At 54.4% G+C, this 22,233-nt stretch overlaps 4 protein-coding genes across 4 annotated transcripts in view; all 4 read left to right on the top strand.

The window, feature by feature from the left end:
* MRPS17 (mitochondrial ribosomal protein S17) overlaps nucleotides 1-22,233 on the top strand; it is a 198,608-nt gene that overhangs the window by 150,111 nt on the left and 26,264 nt on the right. The gene's annotated exons all lie outside the window — the stretch shown is intronic.
* Nucleotides 8,362-9,570, top strand: LOC306811402 (C-C motif chemokine 4-like). Its single transcript, XM_079325072.1, has 3 exons — nucleotides 8,362-8,494; nucleotides 8,966-9,080; nucleotides 9,207-9,570. The coding sequence occupies exons 1-3, from the start codon at nucleotides 8,422-8,424 to the stop codon at nucleotides 9,310-9,312; spliced, it is 294 nt and encodes a 97-aa protein (XP_079181198.1). The 5' UTR covers nucleotides 8,362-8,421; the 3' UTR covers nucleotides 9,313-9,570.
* Nucleotides 10,259-11,628, top strand: LOC306811553 (C-C motif chemokine 18-like). Its single transcript, XM_079325373.1, has 3 exons — nucleotides 10,259-10,364; nucleotides 11,058-11,172; nucleotides 11,409-11,628. The coding sequence occupies exons 1-3, from the start codon at nucleotides 10,298-10,300 to the stop codon at nucleotides 11,506-11,508; spliced, it is 282 nt and encodes a 93-aa protein (XP_079181499.1). The 5' UTR covers nucleotides 10,259-10,297; the 3' UTR covers nucleotides 11,509-11,628.
* LOC306811458 (C-C motif chemokine 3-like) lies at nucleotides 16,485-17,818 on the top strand. The gene is made up of 3 exons (XM_079325169.1): nucleotides 16,485-16,682; nucleotides 16,856-16,964; nucleotides 17,546-17,818. The coding sequence occupies exons 1-3, from the start codon at nucleotides 16,496-16,498 to the stop codon at nucleotides 17,637-17,639; spliced, it is 390 nt and encodes a 129-aa protein (XP_079181295.1). The 5' UTR covers nucleotides 16,485-16,495; the 3' UTR covers nucleotides 17,640-17,818.

The raw sequence follows: 22,233 nt of genomic DNA, 5'->3' as shown, positions 1-22,233 counted from the left end.
CTCCTCCCGTCCTCAGTTCCATATTTTTTTTTTGTGCTATTGATATGATTTTTTTTTTCTCCTGGCTCATTTCAAGCCTGAGCTCCCCAGACTCTCTCTGACATCTGTTAATATCCCTGAAACCCGAGCCCGAAGGGTTTGAAGCCACGACTGCTGCTATTTTCAGGCCGTGCTGGGATCAGGAGGGGTTTTCCCCACCCTGGGCTCTCTGGCAGCCCCAGGCGATCCAGGACTTCAACCCGCTGAGTTTTCCACTGGATTTGTTCTCCAGGGACAGCACAGGCTGCAGAGAAGCCGGAAAAGCTGCTGGAAAAGGGTGAAACCCAAATTGTCCCCAATAGTGGGGACGGAGGAAAAGATAAAGCATCCTGCACATCCCACCATGCCCAGCCCACCTTCCACACTCACCTCCTCGTCCTGCTAATTCCAATCAAGGAAAGCTCCACCTGGGGAAAAGAGAAAAACAGTGGTTTAATTTGTTATTTTATTTTTAATTCTTTTTTTTTTTTTTTGTGCATATTGAGCATGCCACGCTCTCTGGCCGGCTCACTGCCTGAGCCCAGCCTCTGTTTCACTGTACTAATGACTTTTTACACTCCAGGTAAAATCAGAACAAGACAAGAAGGCTTTGGAAAGCTCGTTCTGACAAATTCCTCACTGTAATTACTGGAGCAGAAAGAACTCATCAGCAGAACACGCCGTTGCTCGGGGCGCTAAAAGTCTCAAGTGGTGGGGAATGGCCCAGATCTGGGAGGCATCAGGGCTCGGCAGGTCCCAGCCCGGCTCCCCCTCCCCGAACCAGGGAGATTTTATAGCGATTTTATACCCCAGTGACCCCAGAAATGCCCGGGGGGCTGCGTTTGATGCTTCCAGGAGGTTTGGGGTTAGTTTGATTCCCTGTGAAAGGTGGGGGTCCCCCATGCTGGTTGTTCTGGGTGTTGTGGTGGGGAAAAAAAATTCAATTTCCATCAGAATCATCCATGGAAAGCAAGAGGGGGGAATAAAGCCCAGGCTGGGCTGGTGGCAAAGCATCCAGTGCAGTGGTTTGGGCAGGTTGGGATGTCCCTTTTGGGCAGGTTGGAATGGCCCTTTTGGGCAGGTTGGGATGTCCCTTTTGGACAGGTTGGGATGGCCCTTTTGGACAGGTTGGGATGGCCCTTTTGGACAGGTTGGGATGTCCCTTTTGGGCAGGTTGGGATGGCCCTTTTGGACAGGCTGGGATGTCCCTTTTGGACAGGTTGGGATGGCCCTTTTGGACAGGTTGGGATGTCCCTTTTGGGCAGGTTGGGATGGCCCTTTTGGGCAGGTTGGGATGGCCCTTTTCGGCAGGTTGGGATGGCCCTTTTGGACAGGTTGGGATGGCCCTTTTGGGCGGGTTGGGATGGCCCTTTTGGGCAGGTTGGGATGTCCCTTTTGGGCAGGTTGGGATGGCCCTTTTGGGCTGCAGCCACAGCTTGGGAGATGCTGGAGGAGCAGGACAGGAGGGAAAAGCCCCGGGATGTCCCCAGGGCGGCTGGGGGGAAGGAGGGGACAGCTCAAAGGGTCCCCAGCACCATCCCAACCCCACATCCTCATCTCCAAATCCGGGCCAGACACCCTCATGAAATGTTTCTCTTCTACAGGTGGTGGCTTGGCTGGGAAGGGTTTGGGGAGAGATTTTAGGGCGTTTTAGGGACCTGTTGTGAGATTCCTGTCCCTCATCCCTCATGTCCTGGCCTTAGAAGAGGGAAAACCCACCCAGTGCCCTCTCCATCCCCCCTCCATCTCTCAAAGAGCGAAATATCCTAAAAATACGGGAAAAGGGGGCTCTAAACTCGGGCTGAGAAATCCCCGCATCCCAGACCCTCCAGCCCGGGATGCGCTGCCGGCACAGGGGGCCGGGGGCTGTAGGGGTGTCCCCCAGCACAGGGGACACTGGGGACACAGCCCAGGAGGGCTGGCAGCGGCACACGAGTGTCCGTCCCGCCCCTGCCGCCACCCCGCAGCCGCCTAAAAGGATTAGTCATTAGGGATTAATGGGGGATTAGACACTCAGCCCCATATGGCTCCGACACCGCGGGCGAGGCATTAGCGAGAAATTCCCCGGGGGAGGGACGGGCTGGGGCCAGCTGGGGGACACCTGGGGACAGGCTGGCACCTCCCTGTCCCACTGGGGGACACTTGGGGACAGGCTGGCACCTCCCTGTCCCACTGGAAAACACCTGGGGGCAGGCTGGCACCTCCCTGTCCCACTGGGGGACACCTGGGGACAGGCTGGCACCTCCCTGTCCCACTGGAGAACACTTGGGGACAGGCTGGCACCTCCCTGTCCCACTGGGGGACACCTGGGGACAGGCTGGCACCTCCCTGTCCCACTGGGGGACACCTGGGGACAGGCTGGCACCTCCCTGTCCCACTGGCTGTGGCTCAGAGGTGTTGGGGGTCCCAGGTACCAGGGCAGGGGGGGAATTTGTAGCCCAAAAAGGGACAAAAATGGACCTGGATGGATCCAGAAGATGTATGGACCCAGGATGGACTTGGATGGATCCAGAGTAAGGATGGATCCATGAACCTGGATAGATCCAGAACATGGATGGATGCAGGATGGACTTGGATGGATCCATGATGGACCTAGACAGATCCAGAGCAGGATGAATCCATGGGCCTGGATGGATCCATGAACATGGATGGACCCAGAGCAGGGGGAGCCCAGGATGGAGCTGGATGCATCCAGAACTTGGATGGCTCCATGGACCTGGATGGATCCAGAGCTGCAGAAGTCACCTCCAGCTCACCCCCACCGAGGTCAGCCTCACAGAGCATCCCAAACTGAGCACTTCCATCCCACAGAGCTTTCCCTGCCCCTGGAAGAGCTGCAGCTTGGATCCTGAGCCACCCTCTGCACTCTCCAGCTCAGTTTGCTGCCCTCAGTGGCCAATTCATTGAAACATGGTGGTGATGATGGGCACAGTTGCTTTTTCTGGAGCATCCTGAATCTCCAAAAGGACTTTTCGTCCTTTCCTGGGATGGCTGGTTTGGATTTGCAACACCCAGATCATGCAAGAGTTCTCTGCCCAATCCCAGAGTGGGGCTTGGAAAACAAAACCTTCCCTTTTTGGGGGCTCCTTCCCTTCCTTTGGGGTCCCTGCACCTCGATTTTGGCTCCAATTGTGCCTCCAGGCCCCCCACCAGCACCAAGAGCCCCCCAGCACCCCAAGAGCAGGGCTGGAGCAAACACAGAGAATGGATCCCTCTGCTCTTAATCTCTATCTGCTAATTAAATATTGATGGTAGTTAAATATTCATAGAACATTTGGCTTAGAGTTTTTATCTTTCTTCAGGCGGCCGTGGGGTCTTTGATGTGTTATTTTCCTGGTCACCCAAGGTCCCAGAAGCCTCCAGACTTGTCAACACTCTTTTGAGGGTTAGGGGTTTTTTTCTCCCCTTTGCCACGAGTTGCTGGAGAGGGTTTGGGTCCTTTCATCCTCAGCTTCTTTTCCCTCTGTATCCTTTTTTCTGCTGGGTGGTTCTGGGGGTGTCTGGGAGCCTCCAAAGGGGAGATTGAGCACCACTCACTGCTTTGGGTGTGTCTCCATCAGTGACCCCACCAGTGACCCCACCAGTGATCAGTGGGGACCCCGGGGGCTGCACCCCGCTTTGGGGCCCCCCAGGAGCAGCGTGGCCCGTGCGGAGGAGCAGCAGCAGCAGCCAGAGCCGTTCGTGGGGCAGCACTGACACCTTGTGCCAAAGGCAGGGAATACAGCATCCGAGGATTGCCGGGATGCAGGAATTCCTGCGCTGCTGCTGCCCCAAATCCTGCTCGAGCCACCCTGGGGCACCGCTCCCAGCTCAGGGTTTGGCCACTGCCATGAGCTCCGAGGTACCAAAAAATGATGGATCCAGTCTCATCCCAGCCCGGCACAGCTGGTGTTCATCCTCATCTTCCTCCCCATCATCATCCCCTTCATCATCCCCTTCATCATCCCCATCATCATCCCCTTCATCACCCCCATCATCCTCATCTTCTTCCCCATCATCATCCCCACCTTCATCCCCTTCAACATCATTTTTATCCCCTTCATCCTCATCTTCATTCCATCCTCATCCTCTTCATTATCTACATCTTCACCCCCATCTTCACCTCCTCCTTCACCCCTTCATTATCCCCATCTTCATCCCATCTTCACCCCCTCATCTCCCCTCACCCCCTTTGAGCTGTCCCATTCCAACACTTCCCACCTGGAATTTTCTCTGCAGTGAACTCCTCGGGACATCAGGAAGCTCCTTCCCACAGGAAATATTTCTGAGAGGATTTAGGGGAATTTCCTAAATTCCTAAACGGGGGAAGGAGAGTCCACACCAGGGCTCCACCTGCTCCGAGTGACACAGGGGAAGGATTCTGGAAGAAAACACCCTGAGGTGGATCTGGAGGAAATGAATTCATCTCCCCTGGGCTGTCTTTTCCTCCCCGGTCAGGCGGTGGCAGAAAATACGTGTGAAAAAGGTCACCGAGGCCACAAAGGCAAGATCAGAGCTGCTGATAGCTGGGAAAACACCGAGAGAACCCAGGGCCGGCTCGGGGAGGGGGGTTCAGGTGGGGGGAAACAGAATTCCCCAAATCCTGGTGATGCTGATCCCCATTACCCATCACCACATCCCTGCATCCCATTCCATGGGCACTGTCAGAAAATCCAGAGAGTCCCCAGTATGGATTTTTTTGATTAATTTTGATCCCAGCCCCTGGGTGCAGAGGACTTGATGAGCATCTTCTTGCTGGTTTTGGGATTTATCCTTCTTTATCTTGTTTTGTGCCTTTCAGGTTGTTGGGAAATCATGAGGAAAGTGGAAAGTGCAGGAACCGGGGTGCAGATCAGGAATGGGGACGCAGATCAGGATTTGGGTTTATGTGAGTTCTAAACTCGGGGTTTTCAAAGGCCGGGCTGGCTCGAGCAGCCCAGCCCTGATCGCAATCTCAGGCAGAGGAGCTCACTGTGAAATCAGCGTTGGAGCCGGGGCCGTCCCCGTGCGGGGGCAGCCGAGATGCCGAGGGCCAAAGGACACGGGAAATGAGTCAGGGAGATGGGGAGGAAGGGGGAGAGTTCAGCTCGGGACAGCGAGAGAGGCTGGAACGGCCAGGGACAGCGGGACAACCACAAAACCCCATTCCCTGTGCCCAGGAACAATGGGACAACCACAAAACCCCATTCCTTGTGCCCAAGGACATTGGGAGAACCACAAAACCCCACTCCCTGTGCCCAGGGACAACCACAAAACCCCATTCCCTGTGCCCAGGAACAATGGGACAACCACAAAACCCAATTCCTTGTGCCCAGGGACAACAGGACACCCAGAAAACCCTGCTCTGTGCCCAGGGGGAACACCCACAAACCTCATTCCCTGTGCCTAGGGACAGCGGGACAAACACAGAACCCCATTCCCTGTGCCCAGGGGCAATGGGATAACCACAAAACCCATTACTTGTGCCCAAGGACAATGGGAGAACCACAAAACTCTTCCCTGTGTCCAGAGGGGACACCCATAAAACCCCATTCCTTGTGCCCAGGGACAGTGGGACAGCCACAAAACCCTGCCCTCAGGAGATGGGGACAGGGATTGTAATCCTAAATGGGAACTTTTCACCTCTCTGAGCTCCCCACTTGGGGTTCAAACCCCTTCCCTTTGGGGCTGCTCTCCCTCTGGGCCAGCAGGATGTGGGGACACAGCTCCAAAATGAAGAGAGGAGCCCAAATCTCCAGAGATTTACACCAAAGCCACACAACTTTCCCCTGAGCCTGAATTAGGAAGGTGAGGGCAACATGGGCTAGTCTAAGCTTGGACCAGATTCTTCCAGCAGCACCTCTGGCACGATCAGCATTCCTCCCACAGGATGGACATGTCTGGAATTGGATTTAGCCGTGATTTTCCTGGTGAAATCTCCCCTGGAAAAGGATGGCAGCACTCAATCCATCTTAATTCCGCAGGAGGAAGGAGTCTCAGGGCAGCTGGGTGCCAGGCAATGCCTTGGACTATAAAAACAAAACCAAAACCTCTCCACTGGTTTTGGGGAGCAGAATCCAGCTGGGCTCTGCAGGGATGTGGGTGGCAAACGAGCCACCTTTTTTGGAGCACCTTTTTTTGATGACCCATCCTGATAGAAACATCTCTGCAGCAGCCGGGGAAGTCCTGGGTGGCTGAGACCGGACAAGGACTTTAAAAAAAGGGAAATGGCACGAACGAGGTGTGAATTCAGTGGTTACCTCAGCGTCAGCCCCGGAGAGGAGATGGAAAAGCTGACCCGAGCATGCTTGAAAGGGGAGAAGAAGAAATGGAACAAAGGGAAAAGAAATCAAACAAAAGGAGAAGAAGAAATCAAACAAAAGGAGAAGAAGAAATCAAACAAATCCTCGTTAGAAACAGCCCTGACCTGGCAGAGCAGCTCCGCTCCCGGGTGTGGCTTTGGCCGCCCCCGGGGGGTTGATTGATTTATTATTGATCATCTGGGAGGGAAATGCCGCAGCATCGATAAAGCATCGGCTGGAAAAGCAGCTCTGCCCCGGGGCGAGCTCATCCCCGGGATGTCCCGATGTGTCCCGGGCTGTCCCGGTGTGTCCCTCTTTGTCCTGGGCTATCCCGGGCTGTTCGGAGCACGGAGCCGGATTCAGCGCCCCAAATCCCGGTCGGGAACCCCCAGGAATGCTCCGTTTCCTCTCAGGAATGCCCATGTGGGGCTGCAGCGCCCACCAGGACACCCCAACCCCACCAGCTCTGGGAATTTTGGGAGGTTCGGAGCGTCTGTAAATATTTTGGAGCGGGCACTGAGAGCTCAGCCCCGGGGTGGCCCCGATGGCCTCCCAGGTTTGTCACCTCCCCTGTGCAGGAGCGGGATCTGTCTCATTTATCCAAGCCTGGAGCTACAGCTGGGAGTGCAAAAAATGGGGGGAAAAGGAGTTTTCCAGCCCAAATAATTTGTGAGATCAGAGGAGTCGTGGGGCCACCCCAGAGCTGAGACTCTGCCCAGGTCCCGTTCCCTTCCCTGCATCCAGGGCTGGGTTGATGAGCTGGGAATGACATTCCTTCTGTGCCTGCTGCATCCCAGCATTTTACCTCGGACTCTTTAAAAGGGGTTTTCCCAAAGTTGTTCTGTTTTCCTTCCTTTTGCTGTCCAGGGAATATTTTCTGCCCTTAGAGGGCCGTGCTTGCCCCAGCTGCAGCAGGAGCCCCGCGGTGCGTGGGGGAAAGGAAGAGGGATGAGGGAAAAGATGGATCCAGACAGGGAAAAGCGAGCCAGAGCAGAGCCAGAGCCATCTCTGCTCCCCGAGGAGGGGTAAATTGGGAATTTGGATGATGACAAAAGGTGCTCAGCTCTGCCAGACAAACACAAAGCCCTTTATCCACCCCCAGGGCATCACCCCTGGGGCATCACCCGGCGCTCACCCCAACAAACTGCGGCTGGTTTCTGGGAAATGGCTTTGGAGAAGAGCAAAAAGAGCTCCCAGCAGGGCAGGGTCCCTCCAGGAGCAGCACCCCAAGGCAAGGCTGTGCCCCAAATGTCGCAGGGTGTCCCAGCCCCGCGGTGGCTCCAGCACAGCCTCTCCTCTCCGTGCTGCTCCCACCACCGGCAGCTGCCTGCAGCTGGACAGCGCCCTGGGATCTGCAGGGCAGGGGGGAGAAGGGGATTTTTAAACAGCTGCAGCCAGGCAAAGCCCAGGAGGGGAGCCCCTCGCTGGCCCCTGCCTTTCCCAGCCCAGCATGGCCAAGAACATGAGCTGCAGCTTTGGCACCGAGCACAGGGAAGTGGGGCCACCTGCCCAACCCCCCTCCTGTCCCAAACACCCCAAAACCTGCACAGAGGAGTTTATATGCCTGATGCAACCAAGCAAAGCTGTTTGTCTGTGTTTTGGGGTTTTCTCTATAGCTTTATTTTCTCTATGGCTGTTTTTTGGGGGGTGGGGTAAAGGGGTTTCTGGCTGGTGATCACCAGGATACAAAACTGCAGGGCAGGGGGAGGACATGGACCATGGGAGACCCTGCAGGACTCTGTGCCTGTCCCTTGACCATCCAAAGGACATCCCAAACCCTCTCACCTACCCTGGGACTCCTTCCAGGAGGCCTGGACACAGCCTGCCCCAGGAATCAGGGTGCAGAGCCAAACTTTGGGAACAGCCTGTCCATCAGCCCTAACGCTGGAGGCTGGAGCTCAGGAAAAATCCCAAGCCTGTCAGTGCCAGAAGCACGGCCTGGGAGCACATTTTTTCTTTCCCAGGGCTGGGGAGGGGATGAGGGGATGAGTATCACTTACCCTCTGTGCTTTGGGACGTGGCAGGGGACCAGGCCCTCCCCCTGCCCTGGGGGAAGCTCCCCCATAAAAGCAGCTGGGGCAGCCTGGCCCCAGCACAGGCAGCTCTGCCACTGCCACTGCCACTGCCACTGCCTCAGCCCAGCATGGGGACAGCAGCCAGGGTGGGATGTGCCCTCCTCATCCTCTCCACGCTGTGCTGGCACAGCCTGGCTCAGAGTGAGCATTGCCCCACCGCAGGGGCTGGGGAATGGGGACAGAACCAGGGCTGGGGAATGGGGACAGAACCCAGGGCTGGGGACAGAACCAGGGCTGGGGACAGAACCAGAGCTGGGGAATGGGGTCAGAACCAGGGCTGGGGAATGGGGACAGAACCCAGGGCTGGGGACAGAACCAGAGCTGGGGAATGGGGACAGAACCCAGGGCTGGGGACAGAACCAGAGCTGGGGAATGGGGACAGAACCAGGGCTGGGGAATGGGGACAGGGACAGAACCCTGGGCTGGGGAATGGGGACAGGGACAGAACCAGGGCTGGGGATGGGGTCAGGGATAGAGCCCAGGGCTGTGGGGTTGGGTTTGCTTCATGCACGGGGTGCAGGGGGATCCCCCCAAGAGCTGCCATTGCCATGGCAGGAGGGCTGAGGAGGGCCTGGGGGTGTCCAGGCTCAGCCAGGCTCGTGCTGTCCCCAGGAGCTCCAGCCATGCCAGACAAGTGCTGCTTCAACTTCCAGACGAGAAGGATCAAGAGGGACAACGTGGTGGCCTGTTACCCCACCAGCCCTGAGTGCCCACACCAGGCTGTGATGTGAGTACCCAAAATCCCTCCCTGGGTCCTGACACACCCCCTGCCTTGCTTTGATCCCCTGTGCCCCTGAGCCCCCCAAAAGCTCAGTGCTGGCATCCCCACTGACCCCAGCTTCTCTGTGCCCAGCTTCAGGGTGAGGAATGGGAAGGAGATCTGCACCCAGGCCAGCAGACCGTGGGTCAAGAGGTACCAGCAGAGCTTCCAAGTCAGCTCCTTCTCCATCCCCAGCTAGCCAGGGGTAGCTCCATCTCCACCCCTGGGCTGGCTGGGGACAGCAGGGACACCAAGGGCACTTCCAGATGGAGCAGCTGACAAGTGACATCCTCCCCATCATGGTGACCCTCACCACTCCCTGAAGGCAAAGGGAGCCCAGCAGGATGGAGTGTCCAGACCCTCTGGTCCGTGGAGAGGCTGCAGCAGGCGGGGGGTGAGGGGGAGCAGCTCCACAGTTGTGTTCTGTACAGAATTAAACCTGATTCCCACGTGCAAACATCTGTCTGTGCGAGTCTCTGGGGGCTGGGCAGATCCTGCTGCCTTTCCTGCCCAGGTGCTGGGATCAGCAAGCAGCCAGAAGAGCTGGAGCCTCAGCCAGGTCCCTGTCAGGATGTTCAGGGGTGAATGAACCATGAGGGTTTTGGGGAGGCACCAGAGGGACAACGAGCCTGGGAGGGAGGGTTTCCTGTGCTCCTCATCCACCATCCTAAATTCTATCAGCAGGGGATCTCAGGGATGCCTGAGGCAGCCCAAAATCCCAGGATGCCACCAGGAAATGTGACAGTGGCAGAGCCACCACGATGAGCAGCCAGCAATGGGGACAAACCCAGCAAGCCACCCACCCCAGGGCAAGGAGAGGCCTCACAGCCAATGGCAAGGGCTGATCTCTGCACAGGAACTGGCAAGTGTGAGCATCATCCTGTGCTGGCTGCTGGTGGCCACAACCCAGCCCAAAATAGACTCCTAGCCCCAGCAGCACCACTGCTCCCACACTTTCCAGCACCCCCGGGTGTCACACTGGCCCAAGGGGCTGCCAGAAGGAATTTCCCTTCACCTCTCACCCCTCAGGGGGAGATCCAGGCGGTTCTTTCCACGGGGAGAGTCATGGAAAGGCTGGCAGGGGTTGTTATAAATGGCACAGGGCTGCAGGCAGCAGGGCAGCGAGCTCCTGGTGGCCTCAGTGGAATCAGAGCTGCAGGTGCTGGCAGAGCCTTGGGTTGGACATGAAGATCTCAGCCCTGCTCCTCCTGCTGCTGGCAGCTGCCTGGGTTGGAAGCCAGGGGATGTCCTGTAAGTACCAACAGGGAGATTTCCCCTCTGAGCTGCCCCAGCTCCTCCTCTGATGGGATTTGGGGCTGGGCAAGGAGAGGAGAGGAGAGAGCAGCTTCTGATAAGATTTGGGACTGGGCAAGGAGAGTGCAGCTCCTGATGGGATTTGGGGCTGGGGAAGGAGAGGAGTGTGCAGCTCCTGATGGGATTTGGGGCTGGGTTAAGGAGACGAGAGTGCAGCTCCTGATGGGATCTGGGGCTGGGCAAGGAGAGTGCAGCTCCTGATGGGATTTGGGGCTGGGGAAGGAGAGGAGTGTGCAGCTCCTGATGGGATTTGGGGCTGGGGAAGGAGAGAAGAGGCAGCTCCTGATGGGATTTGGGGCTGGAGAAGAGGAGAGTGCAGCTCCTGATGGGATTTGGGGCTGGGGAAGGGCAGGAGAGTGCAGCTCTTGATGGGATCTGGGGGTGGGGAAAGGGGAGGAGTGGCAGCTCCTGATGGGGCTGTGGGGCATCACCAGCTGCTTGTCCTGGATTTGCTCAGAATGAGTAGAACAGGGGTGGTTCAGCCCCAGAGCAGCAGCTGGGGAGCTCCAGAGGCTCCTGCCCGGGGGCAGACCATCACTGCAGGGTGTTCCCTTGGTGGGGTGAGGGAGCAGAGCAGAGCCCACACCCCTCTGCAGCAGTGGGACTGCACTGAGTCCCTCCTGCTCCCAGTCCGCTCCAGATCCCAGTGCTGCTCCAGGGAAATGTTCAGCAGCAGGAAAATCCCGGAGCAGCTGATCCAGGGCTACCAGCACACAGACCCCAGCTGCACCCACAGGGCTGTTCTGTGAGTACCCCCAGCCTTCCTCCCACACCCATCCTCACCTCGCTCACCCTCCTTCCCAAAGCTGCTCTGCTTTGGGGGAGCCCCAAAAACGAGTCCCCCTGCCCAGGCTCCTCACTCCCACCTCCCTCCCTGCTGAACCCAGCTGCCCCAAACCCAGTTCTTGCAGGGGCAGGAGCTGCAGGAATCCCTGTGGATCCTCACTCCCAGGCTGACTCGGGATGTTCTTTCCCCCCAAGGGTGAAGCTGCAGAAGGGGATGGTCTGTGTGGACCCAGAAAAGAAATGGTTCCAGAAGTTCCTAAGGAAACAGAAGCAGCCAAACAGCACCTCCACGTGAAGCTGCCTTCCCCAAAGCTCTATTTATTTGTCTCTCAGGATTTCTGTGTGTTTTTGTAAGGAGCTGGCTCCATCCCCTTCCCTGCCCCACACACTGACTCAATAAACCCTCCTGTGGTCACCTGGAGTGAGATGTTAATTCTGGGGAGCCCATCCAGGCTCAGCCTTCCCCTGAGAGGAACAAGGGATTTGTCTTTGCAAACAAGCTGTGGATCTGCTGGTAAATAAAACCAGCACTGAGAGAGAAAAGAAACAATGGGATGGATTCCACTGATTGATAAATGGGAAAACGATATTTTCCTTTATAAACAAAGTGTAGGTTTGCTTGTAAGTGAAATTGGATATTGAAAGATGAAAGGAACAATGGGGAAAAAACATGAATTCTGTAAGAATTAAAAATTAAAAGAGAGGGTTGTACTCTCAATTAAATGAGAGTTAACAAGACTTTTTGGTGCTGGAAATCCCAGGATCCAGCAGAATATTGGGATGTGTGAAGGACGGGACAGGAATTGGTTCTCTAAATCATAGAAGCATTCAGGAAAAGACCTTTAAGACCAAATCCACCCATTAAGCCAGCACCAAACCACATCCCCAGGTGACACATTTTTAGAACCTCCAGGGGTGGGGATCCCACTCCAAAGGCCACGCTCAGCCCAAGAATTCTGACTCAGAGAAGGAGCCCACGCAGAGGAGCTGGATGATGAAAGCATTGCAGGGCTGGAGAGGAAAGACTGCCAGGGCTGGGGCTGGGGCCACCAGCTCAGTGTCCTGTGGCCCTGGGTGGCAGGAGAGTGGCAGGCAGTGCCAAATCACCCCCTGGTGCTGGGCACCATCCCCCTCTCATCCCTTTGGGACTTTCTGGCATGCCAGGTGTGCTGCAGCCTCCTGCCTGGCAGAGGTCTTTCCTTTTTTTCCTTTTCCCCTTTCCTTTCCTTTCCTTTCTTTTCCTTTCCTTTCCTTTCCTTTCCTTTCCTTTCCTTTCCTTTCTCCTTTCCTTTCCCTTTCCTTTCCTTTCCTTTCCTTCTTTTCCTTTCCTTTTCCTTATTTTTGTCCTTTTCCTTTCCTTTCCTTTCCTTTCCTTTCCTTTCCTTTCCTTTCCTTTCCTTTCATTTCCTTTCCTTCCCTTCCCTTCTCTCCCTTCCCTTCTCTCCCTTCCCTTCCCTTCTCTCCCTTCCCTTCTCTCCCTTCCCTTCTCTCCCTTCCCTTCCCTTCTCTCCCTTCCCTTCCCTTCTCTCCCTTCCCTTCCCTCCCTTCCTTCCCTTCCCTTCCCTTCCCTCCCCCCTTCCCTTCCCCTTCCCTTCCCTTCCCTCCCTTCCCTTCTCTCCCTTCCCTTCTCTCTCTTCCCTTCCCCTTCCCTTCCCTTCTCCTTTCCTTTTCTCCTTTCCTTTCCTCAATCTGCCTGCACAAATCCAGGATGCAGGACAGAAAAACTTGTCTTGGGTTGGGGGCTTTCTATCCACAGGATCCTCAGGGAGAGAAGCAACATTTAGAAATTTGAATTAGGGCAGGGCCTCTTATAGGAGTTCTGCTTTGAATGCAGAATTACTCCCAAAAAAACCACACACACGAGGGTCAGGGACAGCTCATGAGCTGCCCCTGTGCTCTATCAGAAGCTCAGGGCCCCTTTGAATCATTTTTATCAATGAGTGTCACTTCCCAGAGGGTGTTGCATAACCCCAGTGGCTTCCTCTGCCCTTGCACGAGATGCTGGCAGTGGCTTTCATTTCTTCCTGCTCTGGGTTCCTGCAGCAGAGGATGCTTTGATCCCTTTGCCTCTGCAAAGTGTGGGGTCCCTCTCCTGAAAGGGGTGCCCAGAGCACCCCTCTGCCTCAGGGATTATCCTTGTGGGTCCCTTCCACCTCAAGAATATTCTGTGGTTCTACTCTTACCCCTTATTTTTGGGATAAGAGCCCTGAGGGAGACGTTCCTCACCCTGGGACTGAGCACATTTGGGGTGTGCTCGGGCCCCACACTGTCCCTGCTGCTCCCCCCCAGTCAGGGATGGTCCCTCTGCACAGCCCCAGGGGTGAGGGGGGTTTAGACTTCATTCCCTCCTTTTCTTTGGGATGCTCATGCAAGGCAGTGCCAAAATCATTACATTTTGTGAGACCAGTGCCGTGTTTGCTCTCCCATTCCATATGAGTTTGTCCTGGTGGTGAGGTGGCCACAGCCTGGCCCAGGAGGAATTTATGGGAATCTTTGCAGCTTTTTGTTCTGGCTGCACCTGCCTCAACTGCCTCTTCCTTCTGTATTTGTTCTCTTTTCCCTTTTCTCTCCTGGGTGCACAAAATTTTGCTGGTATTGAGCACTCCACCATAACCAGACATGCCAAAAAACGAAGTGGCATCTTTGGCTCTTTACTCCCCTCCCTAACTAAGGGCCTTTTTCCCTTCTTTAGTTTTTCAAATTTACATTTATAAAGCTGAAGTTTCTCTTTCCCTGTGTTTCCTCCCCACCAAACTTGTGTTCCTCTGCTGGATTCAAATGCCACTTGCTCACAGAGATCCTCCACGGCAGGAGAAATAAAACCACAAGTCATTGCTTTACTCTCCCTTTATATCAGTTCCTTTTATCTAATTCCTTAAACAGAATTAAACACAAACTCCCTGCTTTTGCTGAGCTGCATTTTTGCTCAATTCTCTGTAATATCCTTGATTCCAGTCACAATGGAAAGTGTTTCATCAGCATCCAGTAAGAAGTCCCATCCGGCCCTCAGCTGAATGGAGAACTGAAAGCTTGGCCAGTCACTTCTGCAGCAAAGAGGAAATCTTTTTTCCTTTTCCCTCAGAAATAATCTATTAATGGTGAGATTTTCTGTGGTTCTTGCCGGATGACAAGTCATCCTCTGGAAACTGCAGAGCTCTGATCTCAGTTTCCAGGTTTTTCTGGCTGTGGGATATTCCTCACCATGTTCCTGGTGTTTGTTGTGCCCCAGTGCTGTTCTCTTGCCCATCCTGCCCCTTTTCCCTCTGTTTGGGAACCTACAAAGCCAAGCTCAGCTCACCCCTGGCTCAGGGCTGCTCTGTCCATAAAAAATCCCAGCCCAGGATTTGGATAGCTCAGGATCTCATTCCTGTGGCTGACCCAGACAGCAATTCCTGGTTTCCTCCATCCTGTCTGTGCCCACTGCCACTTCTCCCCATGCACAAACAAAGCTGGAACTGGTGAGGGCAGGAGAGGTGCCAGAATTCCAGGGCTGTGGGGAAATCTGTGGGATTTACAGGCAGAGAGGGTCAGGAAAACACAAAAAACTTCCACTGACTCACCCTGAACTTGGGATTCCTCTGCACACAGAGGCTGCTTTGAGCTCTAGAGAAACCTCTGTAATCAGCAGGGCAGAAAAACAATAAACTCATAAACTCAATAAACAGATCTGCATTGCTCTGGGGAATTGAGTCCCTTCCTTCTGCCTCTGTGTGTGCAGGGACATGTGTCAAGCTGCAGCATTTACACATTTACAGCAGGTGAATTTTCCAAGCCTTCCTGAACCACCACAGATGAAGACCATGGCTATTGTTAAATCCAAAGGATGGATGGATGGATGGATGGATGGATGGATGGATGGATGGATGGATGGATGGATGGATGGATGGATGGATGGATGGATGGATGGATGGATTTTATTCCTTTGTAGCCCCATGCACAGAGCAGCTGAAACAGAAAGAGCTGAAAATTGGGAGTTGGAGAAAGAGCTGGAACAGCTGGAACAGCTGGAGCTGTTCTCCCACCACCCCAAGGGCAGATCAGCACTGCCAGCTCCTCCTGACCAGCTCCAGGAGGTGATTTCCCATTCCCACCTCTGTCCCAGATGCTCACACCAGGCAGGACCTGGTGGCTGGGGAAGCTTTGCAGGACAAGAGATGAGGCTGGCACAGGCACTGCCATGGCTCAGCACTTTGGGCAGTTGGACTTTTCCCTTGAATCAGTCAGGAATTAGTCATACCCCAGGCAGGGTCAGCAGCAAGGCCAGGGGAAGCTGGGGTTTGCATGGTAACTGCAAACTGTCTGTGGCAGCATCAGGAAAAGACTGGAAAAAGCAAAAAAAAATTGGAGGAAAGAGTGATTTTGGCAGCTCACTCTGTCTGTGTGTGCAGCAGAGTGGGGGGTGTTTGGGAATTATCCTCTGGCATTGCAAATGCTGCCCTTACACAGTCACTCTGCAGTTTCCTGCAGGTTTTATCTGTAATGAGCTGATCCCAGTGGGCACCAGCAGGATCCTCTCCTCCCTCTGGCTCCAAGCCTTAACACTGTGAGACATGGGAATCTCTGCTTTTTGGGGCCAAATCAGGAGAGATTAAATTGGATTAAATGACCCTGCTTGGGAAGAAGTGGGCAAGCAACTATTGCAACAACCTGAGCATTGAGAGTCTGCAGCCAAAACTGAAACTCTTGGGTGTAAATTCAGCCAGGGGTGAGGGAAGGGGACAGGGCAGGCTGCAGCCAAAAATGAAATCCTTAGAGAGGTGTAAATGCAGCCAGGGGACAGGGAGGGTGGCAGGGCTTGGATCAGGCCACCAGAGCCCAGGCCCTGATTTCCTCTGCATAAGGAAATCATTCTTTTGACCCATCACCAGCAAAAATGTGAGACCCACAGTGACTTCCAGCTCAACACAACCTCATTCCCTCCTGATTTGCCCTGCCAAGCAGGAGCTGGTGTTATCAGTGGAGATGAGTGTGTGTGCAGTGGTTGTGGGCATCACTCTGGCTGCCCGTGCTGGAGCAGGGTGAGAAGTGGCAAACCCAGGGAGAAGCTGCCATCTGTCCCTGGCAGTGATCTTCTGCCAGCAGCAGTGGCTGGGCAGGTTCTTGCCAGGGCACCTGAGCTGCCCCAGGCCCCAGGCTCTGGAAAGCCTCAGCCTCGTGGCCGCTGCTTCCCCTTTGCGGTTTCCTCCCCTTCTCCAGCTCAGCGGAACTGGGTGATCCTGACACAATTTCCATGCTAGGATGCCCTCACTTTCTTTCTTTGAAATCCTGCACCCACCCCTCGGATGGGGATAAAAGGGGAGCACAGCCCCAAGGAGCACAGAGAGTCCTGCAGCCTCCCCAGCTCCTGCTCCTGTTCCTGCTCCTGTTCCTGCTCCTCTCCCAGAGCTCACAGCACCATGAAGGTCCTGGCAGCCACCCTGGCCACTCTGCTCCTCCTGGCCACCTGCTGCCCATCTGAAGGTCACCTCGGTGAGTCCAGCATGGCTGATTCCTCCCTGGAGAGCCCCAGCCCTGAGGGGTAGGGCTGTGTCACCCTGGGGATGCAGGTTTGGAGCTGGGGGGCTCTGCCAGGGGGTGTGGAGAGGGGCTGTGCTGCAGCTGGGCTCTCACCAGGGCTGTGTGTCTGTCCCCTGTCCCCACAGATGGTGTCCCCAGCAGCTGCTGCTTCAGCTACCAGAAGCAGCCCATCCCTCGGCGCCGGGTCAGCTCCGTGTTCGTCACCAGCAGCTCCTGCACCCAGCCGGGCGTGATGTGAGTGCCAGCAGGGCCAGGGCAGCTGGGACAGGCTGGGACACTTGGGGGGCTGCTGGGACACTTGGGGTGCTGCTGCTGGGACACTTGGGGTGCTGCTGCTGGGACACTCAGGGTGGTGCTGGGACACTCAGTGCTGCTGCTGGGACACTCAGGGTGATGCTGGAACACTCAGTGCTGCTGCTGGGACACTCAGATGCTGCTGGGACACTCAGGGTGATGCTGGAACACTCAGGGTGATGCTGGAACACTCAGTGCTGCTGGGACACTCAGATGCTCCTGGGACACTCAGGGTTATGCTGGGACACTCAGATGCTGCTGGGACACTCAGGGTGCTGCTGGGACACTCAGTGGTGCTGCTGGGACACTCAGGGTGCTGCTGGGACACTCAGATGCTGCTGGGACACTCAGATGCTGCTGGGACACTCAGATGCTGCTCCTGGGACACTCAGGGTGCTGCTGGGACACCCAGTGCTGCTGCTGGGACACTCAGATGCTCCTGGGACACTCAGGGTGCTGCTGCTGGGACACTCAGATCCCACTCCCTCAGCCCAGCAGCTCAAGGCAGGTTTGTTTTGCAGTGTGATCACCAAGAAGGACAAGCAGGTGTGTGCAGATCCACGGGCACCATGGGTGCAGGAGCTCCTGAAGCACTTCCAGAGCCTGCAGAACTGAGCCTGCCCTGCTGACAGCCACACCCTGCACAACAGAGAGGATTTGACCCCCAGCCTTCTTCAATGGGGAAATTTATTTTATTTAACTTATTTAAGTTAAACTAAATATTCTTTTTCTAAGCACAACAATTATTTAAACTGTCAGAATAATACACTAAAATAAAGATAATTTTAATTGTATCCATGTGTCTGTCAGTGAAGAGTCAGTTTTGATGCCTCCTTGCACCAAGGTGGGAGAAGGGACCACAGGGACCCCTGGGTTTGCTGTTCCCCAGCCTGGGTCCAGCTCTGGTGCCATCCAGTTTGTCCCCACAGGTGACACCAGTGTCTCTCCTGGGGCTGCCAGTGGTGGCTCTTGTTTGGGGAATGTCCTGGAAGTTCCTGTGGTGCCACAGGAGAGTTGGGCTGTGATGTTCTATGGGATGGAACATCCTCTGGTCAGCTTGGATCAGCCATCCTGACTCTGCCCCCTCACAGCAGCCCCTGAGTCCCTGATGAAGAAAAACACCACTTAGGACAAGCTAAAACATCAGTGTGCTATCAACATTATCCTCATGCTGAATCCATCAGTAAAAATCTAAAAAAAATTCATAAAATTGAGCTGCAGATCCTTCCCCAGCTCTGTTGTCCCTCAGCAATGGTGTCACCACCAGCCTGTTTGTCACCAGCAAACAGAGCACCCAGCCAGGACACAGGACACAGACCCAAATTTCTGTGCCACCCAACTTTTTGTCAACAGGCACGTTGATATTGATAATTGAAACTATTTTTGTTCAATCTTATTATCCTGACATATTTGAAATACCACACCTAATAGCTGCCTTTTGTAAGTTCAGAGATATTTCTGGTGAAGGAAATGCAGTAGATTTCACTCATCTGGGCTTCAGGAAGACACTTGAATTAAGGCCAGATAGTAAATTAAGAGCAAAGGCAGAGAAGATGTGACTGGCATATGAAAAGTAAATTTGGTCAAGAGCTGCCTGAAAGGAGCATGGTAATTGCTTCAGCTGAAAGGGGCTGTGTCACTCTGAGAGGGGCTTGTCCACACAGTTCCTTGAGTTTCTGCCTCAAAAAATATCCTGCTTGACATTTGCATTAATGACCTTGGCACACAAAGCAGGAGAAGGCAGAGGAAATGTGCTGATGAGGCAAAACGAGATGGGATCATCAATCTAGAGCAGGCCAGGACTTCACACAAAAGGATTCTAATGACCTTGAGGGATGGAGGAGGGATCCAGGGCAGCAGTGCAGAGTGGGATCCTGCTGTGGGGACAGGGATAGCAGCAACAGCCACTCCAGCTTGGGAGCTGGGAATGCCTGAGGCAGGGAAAATCCCATGGCACACATCAGGAGACTGATGTTAAACAGCATGGAAAGAGTTAAATGCAAAAGGTTTGGGTTGAAAAAATGAGGGACTGACCCATGTGAAGGCACCAGAGGTTGGAAGAGGAGCAGGGTGTGAGGAGAGGCTGGAATCAGCAGAGGGGAAAAGCAGGTTTGCACAGGGACATTGGGAGGTTCTCATGAGGTTTCTGACCCAAGCTAAAAACCAAGCACTGCTCCCATGGACACCAGTCCCACCAGCACCTTCCACTGGTGCTGAGCCATCCAGACTGGAGCTGAGAGTCCTTCCCAGTGTGGACTGGCTTGTCTGTACAAGGGCCTGTTCCCAGAGCTCTGTTTTCCAAGGTGTCCCTCAAAGCAGCATTGCTGTGGAATCCAACATTCTCCAAGGCTGCCCAACCACCAGCAAACTGCTCCCCTCCCCAGGAAAAGCACCAGATTCATTTCCCTCAGGCCTGGAGGTGGTTTTGGTATGAACTGCCTCACCCTGAGACTGGCTCAGCTCAACCCTGCAGTCTGGAATCACAGAGTAACAGCACTTCAGCCAAATTTCCTCCAGAATATCCTTTTTGGACACCCCTACCTCTAACACCTCTTTTTATGTGCCCTGAAGGAGCAGAGCTGAGGCAGCCTCTGGTGCAGATATCCCCATTTCCTAAGCTGACCCCTTGCTGTTTCAACTCCCCAGGGCTGAATTAATTTTGTGGTTCCACCCTTTTTCTCTCCACATTCCCTGTGTGTGCCCATCCCAGCTCGCTGGCCTTGCTGCCACATTCACATCACTGCAGTCCTTTAGCTCCCCAAATCTCCTTTGGGATCATCAGGGGTTTCTATTTCTTTCTCTCCTTTCAGTTTCCTTCACATCCTCATCTCTGATCAAGTCCCTCAGAGCTTCCTGGGCCACCTCACTGCTGAGCTGAAAGATTTTTATAGCACTATTTTAAATTGTCAGGCTTTTTCTATCGACTTCCTCTTTCTCTGGAATTTCTCTTTCGAATTTACTGGGACAAGACTAATCCCAGGGTCTGCTTGCATCCCTCTCCTTTGCCACAGGATATGGCACTGACTCACATTTCAGGGAGAATTACTTCTATCCCCTTGCTCTGTGAATCCCAGCACCCACAGCATCCCCCCACTCCCAAATCCCAGCCTAAGCTGTCTCTCTGGACACTCTCTCCTGCTTTTCTCCTGAATTTTCCTTCTGTGAATTCCCCAGCAGGACATGCTGTCAAACCTTTGCTTTGCTTTTAGGACCAAGCCAGGAGTAATGGTAGCCATCAGCCCTTTCCCATCCTTTTCAGAGCCACTTTTCCCCCTGCAGCCTCCATGTCTGGACCCTGCTGGGTGTAATTCAGCATGACAAAGCCTCCTCCTCCCAGGAGAGGCATCACTCCTGACTCAAAGTGCTTTTTGGTGTGAAAACTGCTTTTTACCCTGGGCTAAATGCCTCAGTGCAGTGCCAGGGTGGGATCCCCTATGTGATCACAGCCCCTCCAAAGAGCTGACCCTGCTACCCCCAAAAATGCCTTGCAGGAAGGTGGGAAAGAGTCCAGACAGTGCAGAGAACCAGAAATAACAAAACTCAGCCATGGTGTGCATCTGGCCTGCCTTTTGCCCATGGAGCTGAGTGAAAGAACAGTGATTTTGCAAGCACATGACAGCTGTGCCCACACCAGGAGTGTGTCCCCATCACCAAGAGCAGCAGGCTGGGAGCTCAGGTGACAATGACAAGTTACTGGTGCCAGCCTGGAGCTCCATGCACACTCCTGAGGCTGGGGCACAAGTGCCAGGGATGCTCTGGGAAGGACACAGCCTCCAGCAAACACCTTGGGCACAAGGCACATACTCAGAGGGAACAAGGCTGGGGAGAAGCAGAGGAACACCCCAGAGCCAGGGATGTGTGCAAGGAGAAAGAGGAAGGAGTTTGCTCTGGCTGTGATTCTGCAACAGGCAAGATGTGAGCTCACCCTGCTGCTGGTAAATGGGCCCCAGAGCAGCAGCACAGGCAGGAAGGGTCAGCATGACTCAGGGCTCAGCCACAGGTGTGGTGATGCCCAAATTCCAGAGCCAGGTCAACCCTGGATCATCCAGGAGGTGAAAATATTCTGGGTTTTGAGAGATAGATCCCAGCAGAGGATGTGCTGTCTCCAAGGACTGAGCAGCATTTGCTGCTTTCCACAGCTCAGGAGCAGCCTGAGGAGCTCCTCATCTGCACAGTTCCCACCTCAGGGCTGGGAGGGAATGGAGAGGCCCTTGGGGTCAGAGCATGTGGTTTCTCAGAGAAACAGAGAAAGCAGGGCTGGGGAGGCTCAACTTCCACTCTGTGTCACTCTAGGAACAACTTCCCTTCTCTCCAGGTGATCTCCCAGCACCCCCTCACTGCTGCAGGATTTTTTTTCTCCCATTTTTTCACTGTTTGAGATCAGAACATGGTGTCCCCCTTTTCCAGCAGGAAAACAAAGGATGAAATTGTTCAGTGACCCCTGTGAGCCTCTCAGAGCTCCCTCTCCCTCTTTGCACTGCACACCACGATTCTTCTACGCTCTGCAAATTTAACAAATCCGTGCTTGTTTCAAGCAGCATTAATAAAAATATCACATAGCATCAGAGCTGTGGGGTCCCACACACTCCTGGCAGGCAGGGGTGAAATCCACCCAGGCCATGACAATGACAATGAGGTGTCAGAAGCATTAGGGGATTTTTTTGCAGTTTGGGGAGCTGGCTCATCCCCACGGGACCGAGCTGCTCATGCAATAATCCCTTCCCAGAGCACATTGCTCACAGATTTTTGAATCCCTGTCAAAAATGATGTCAGGTTAAACTCCAGGAGAAGAACAGTGCCTGCTAGTGTGGGAACTCAGGACTTGGCAGAGATTCCCAAGGATTTCCCAGCCAGGTCTCCCCGAGCTGGTGCAGAGCAGCACTGCAGCACCATCTGCTGCTCCCAGCTCCTCCCTGGGCAGCTGAGGAACACTCACTGCTCAGGCTGACACATCCTGCAGCCACTGATTGCAAAGTGGATCTGTCCTCTCTTCTTGGGGGAAATCAGGGCTCAGGCTCCTCACACTGCCCTCAGCACAGTCTCATCCTGTGGTCAATGCTGCAGGTAAGTGTGAGCAGCAAAGTACCAACCTACAAAATTTAATTGCTGCAAATATTTACTCAGGGTTGAAGCAAATTAACACCCTGCTGGCAATTCTCTTTGCCTGGCCTCCCTGCAAGGGCACAGCACATCTGACTCTGTGTGGATT

Source organism: Erithacus rubecula, assembly GCF_903797595.1.
Source record: "Erithacus rubecula genome assembly, chromosome: 22".
Lineage (NCBI taxonomy): Eukaryota > Metazoa > Chordata > Aves > Passeriformes > Muscicapidae > Erithacus > Erithacus rubecula.
The sequence above is the reverse complement of the archived record's forward strand: the minus strand, read 5'-3'. Positions and strand labels throughout refer to the sequence as shown.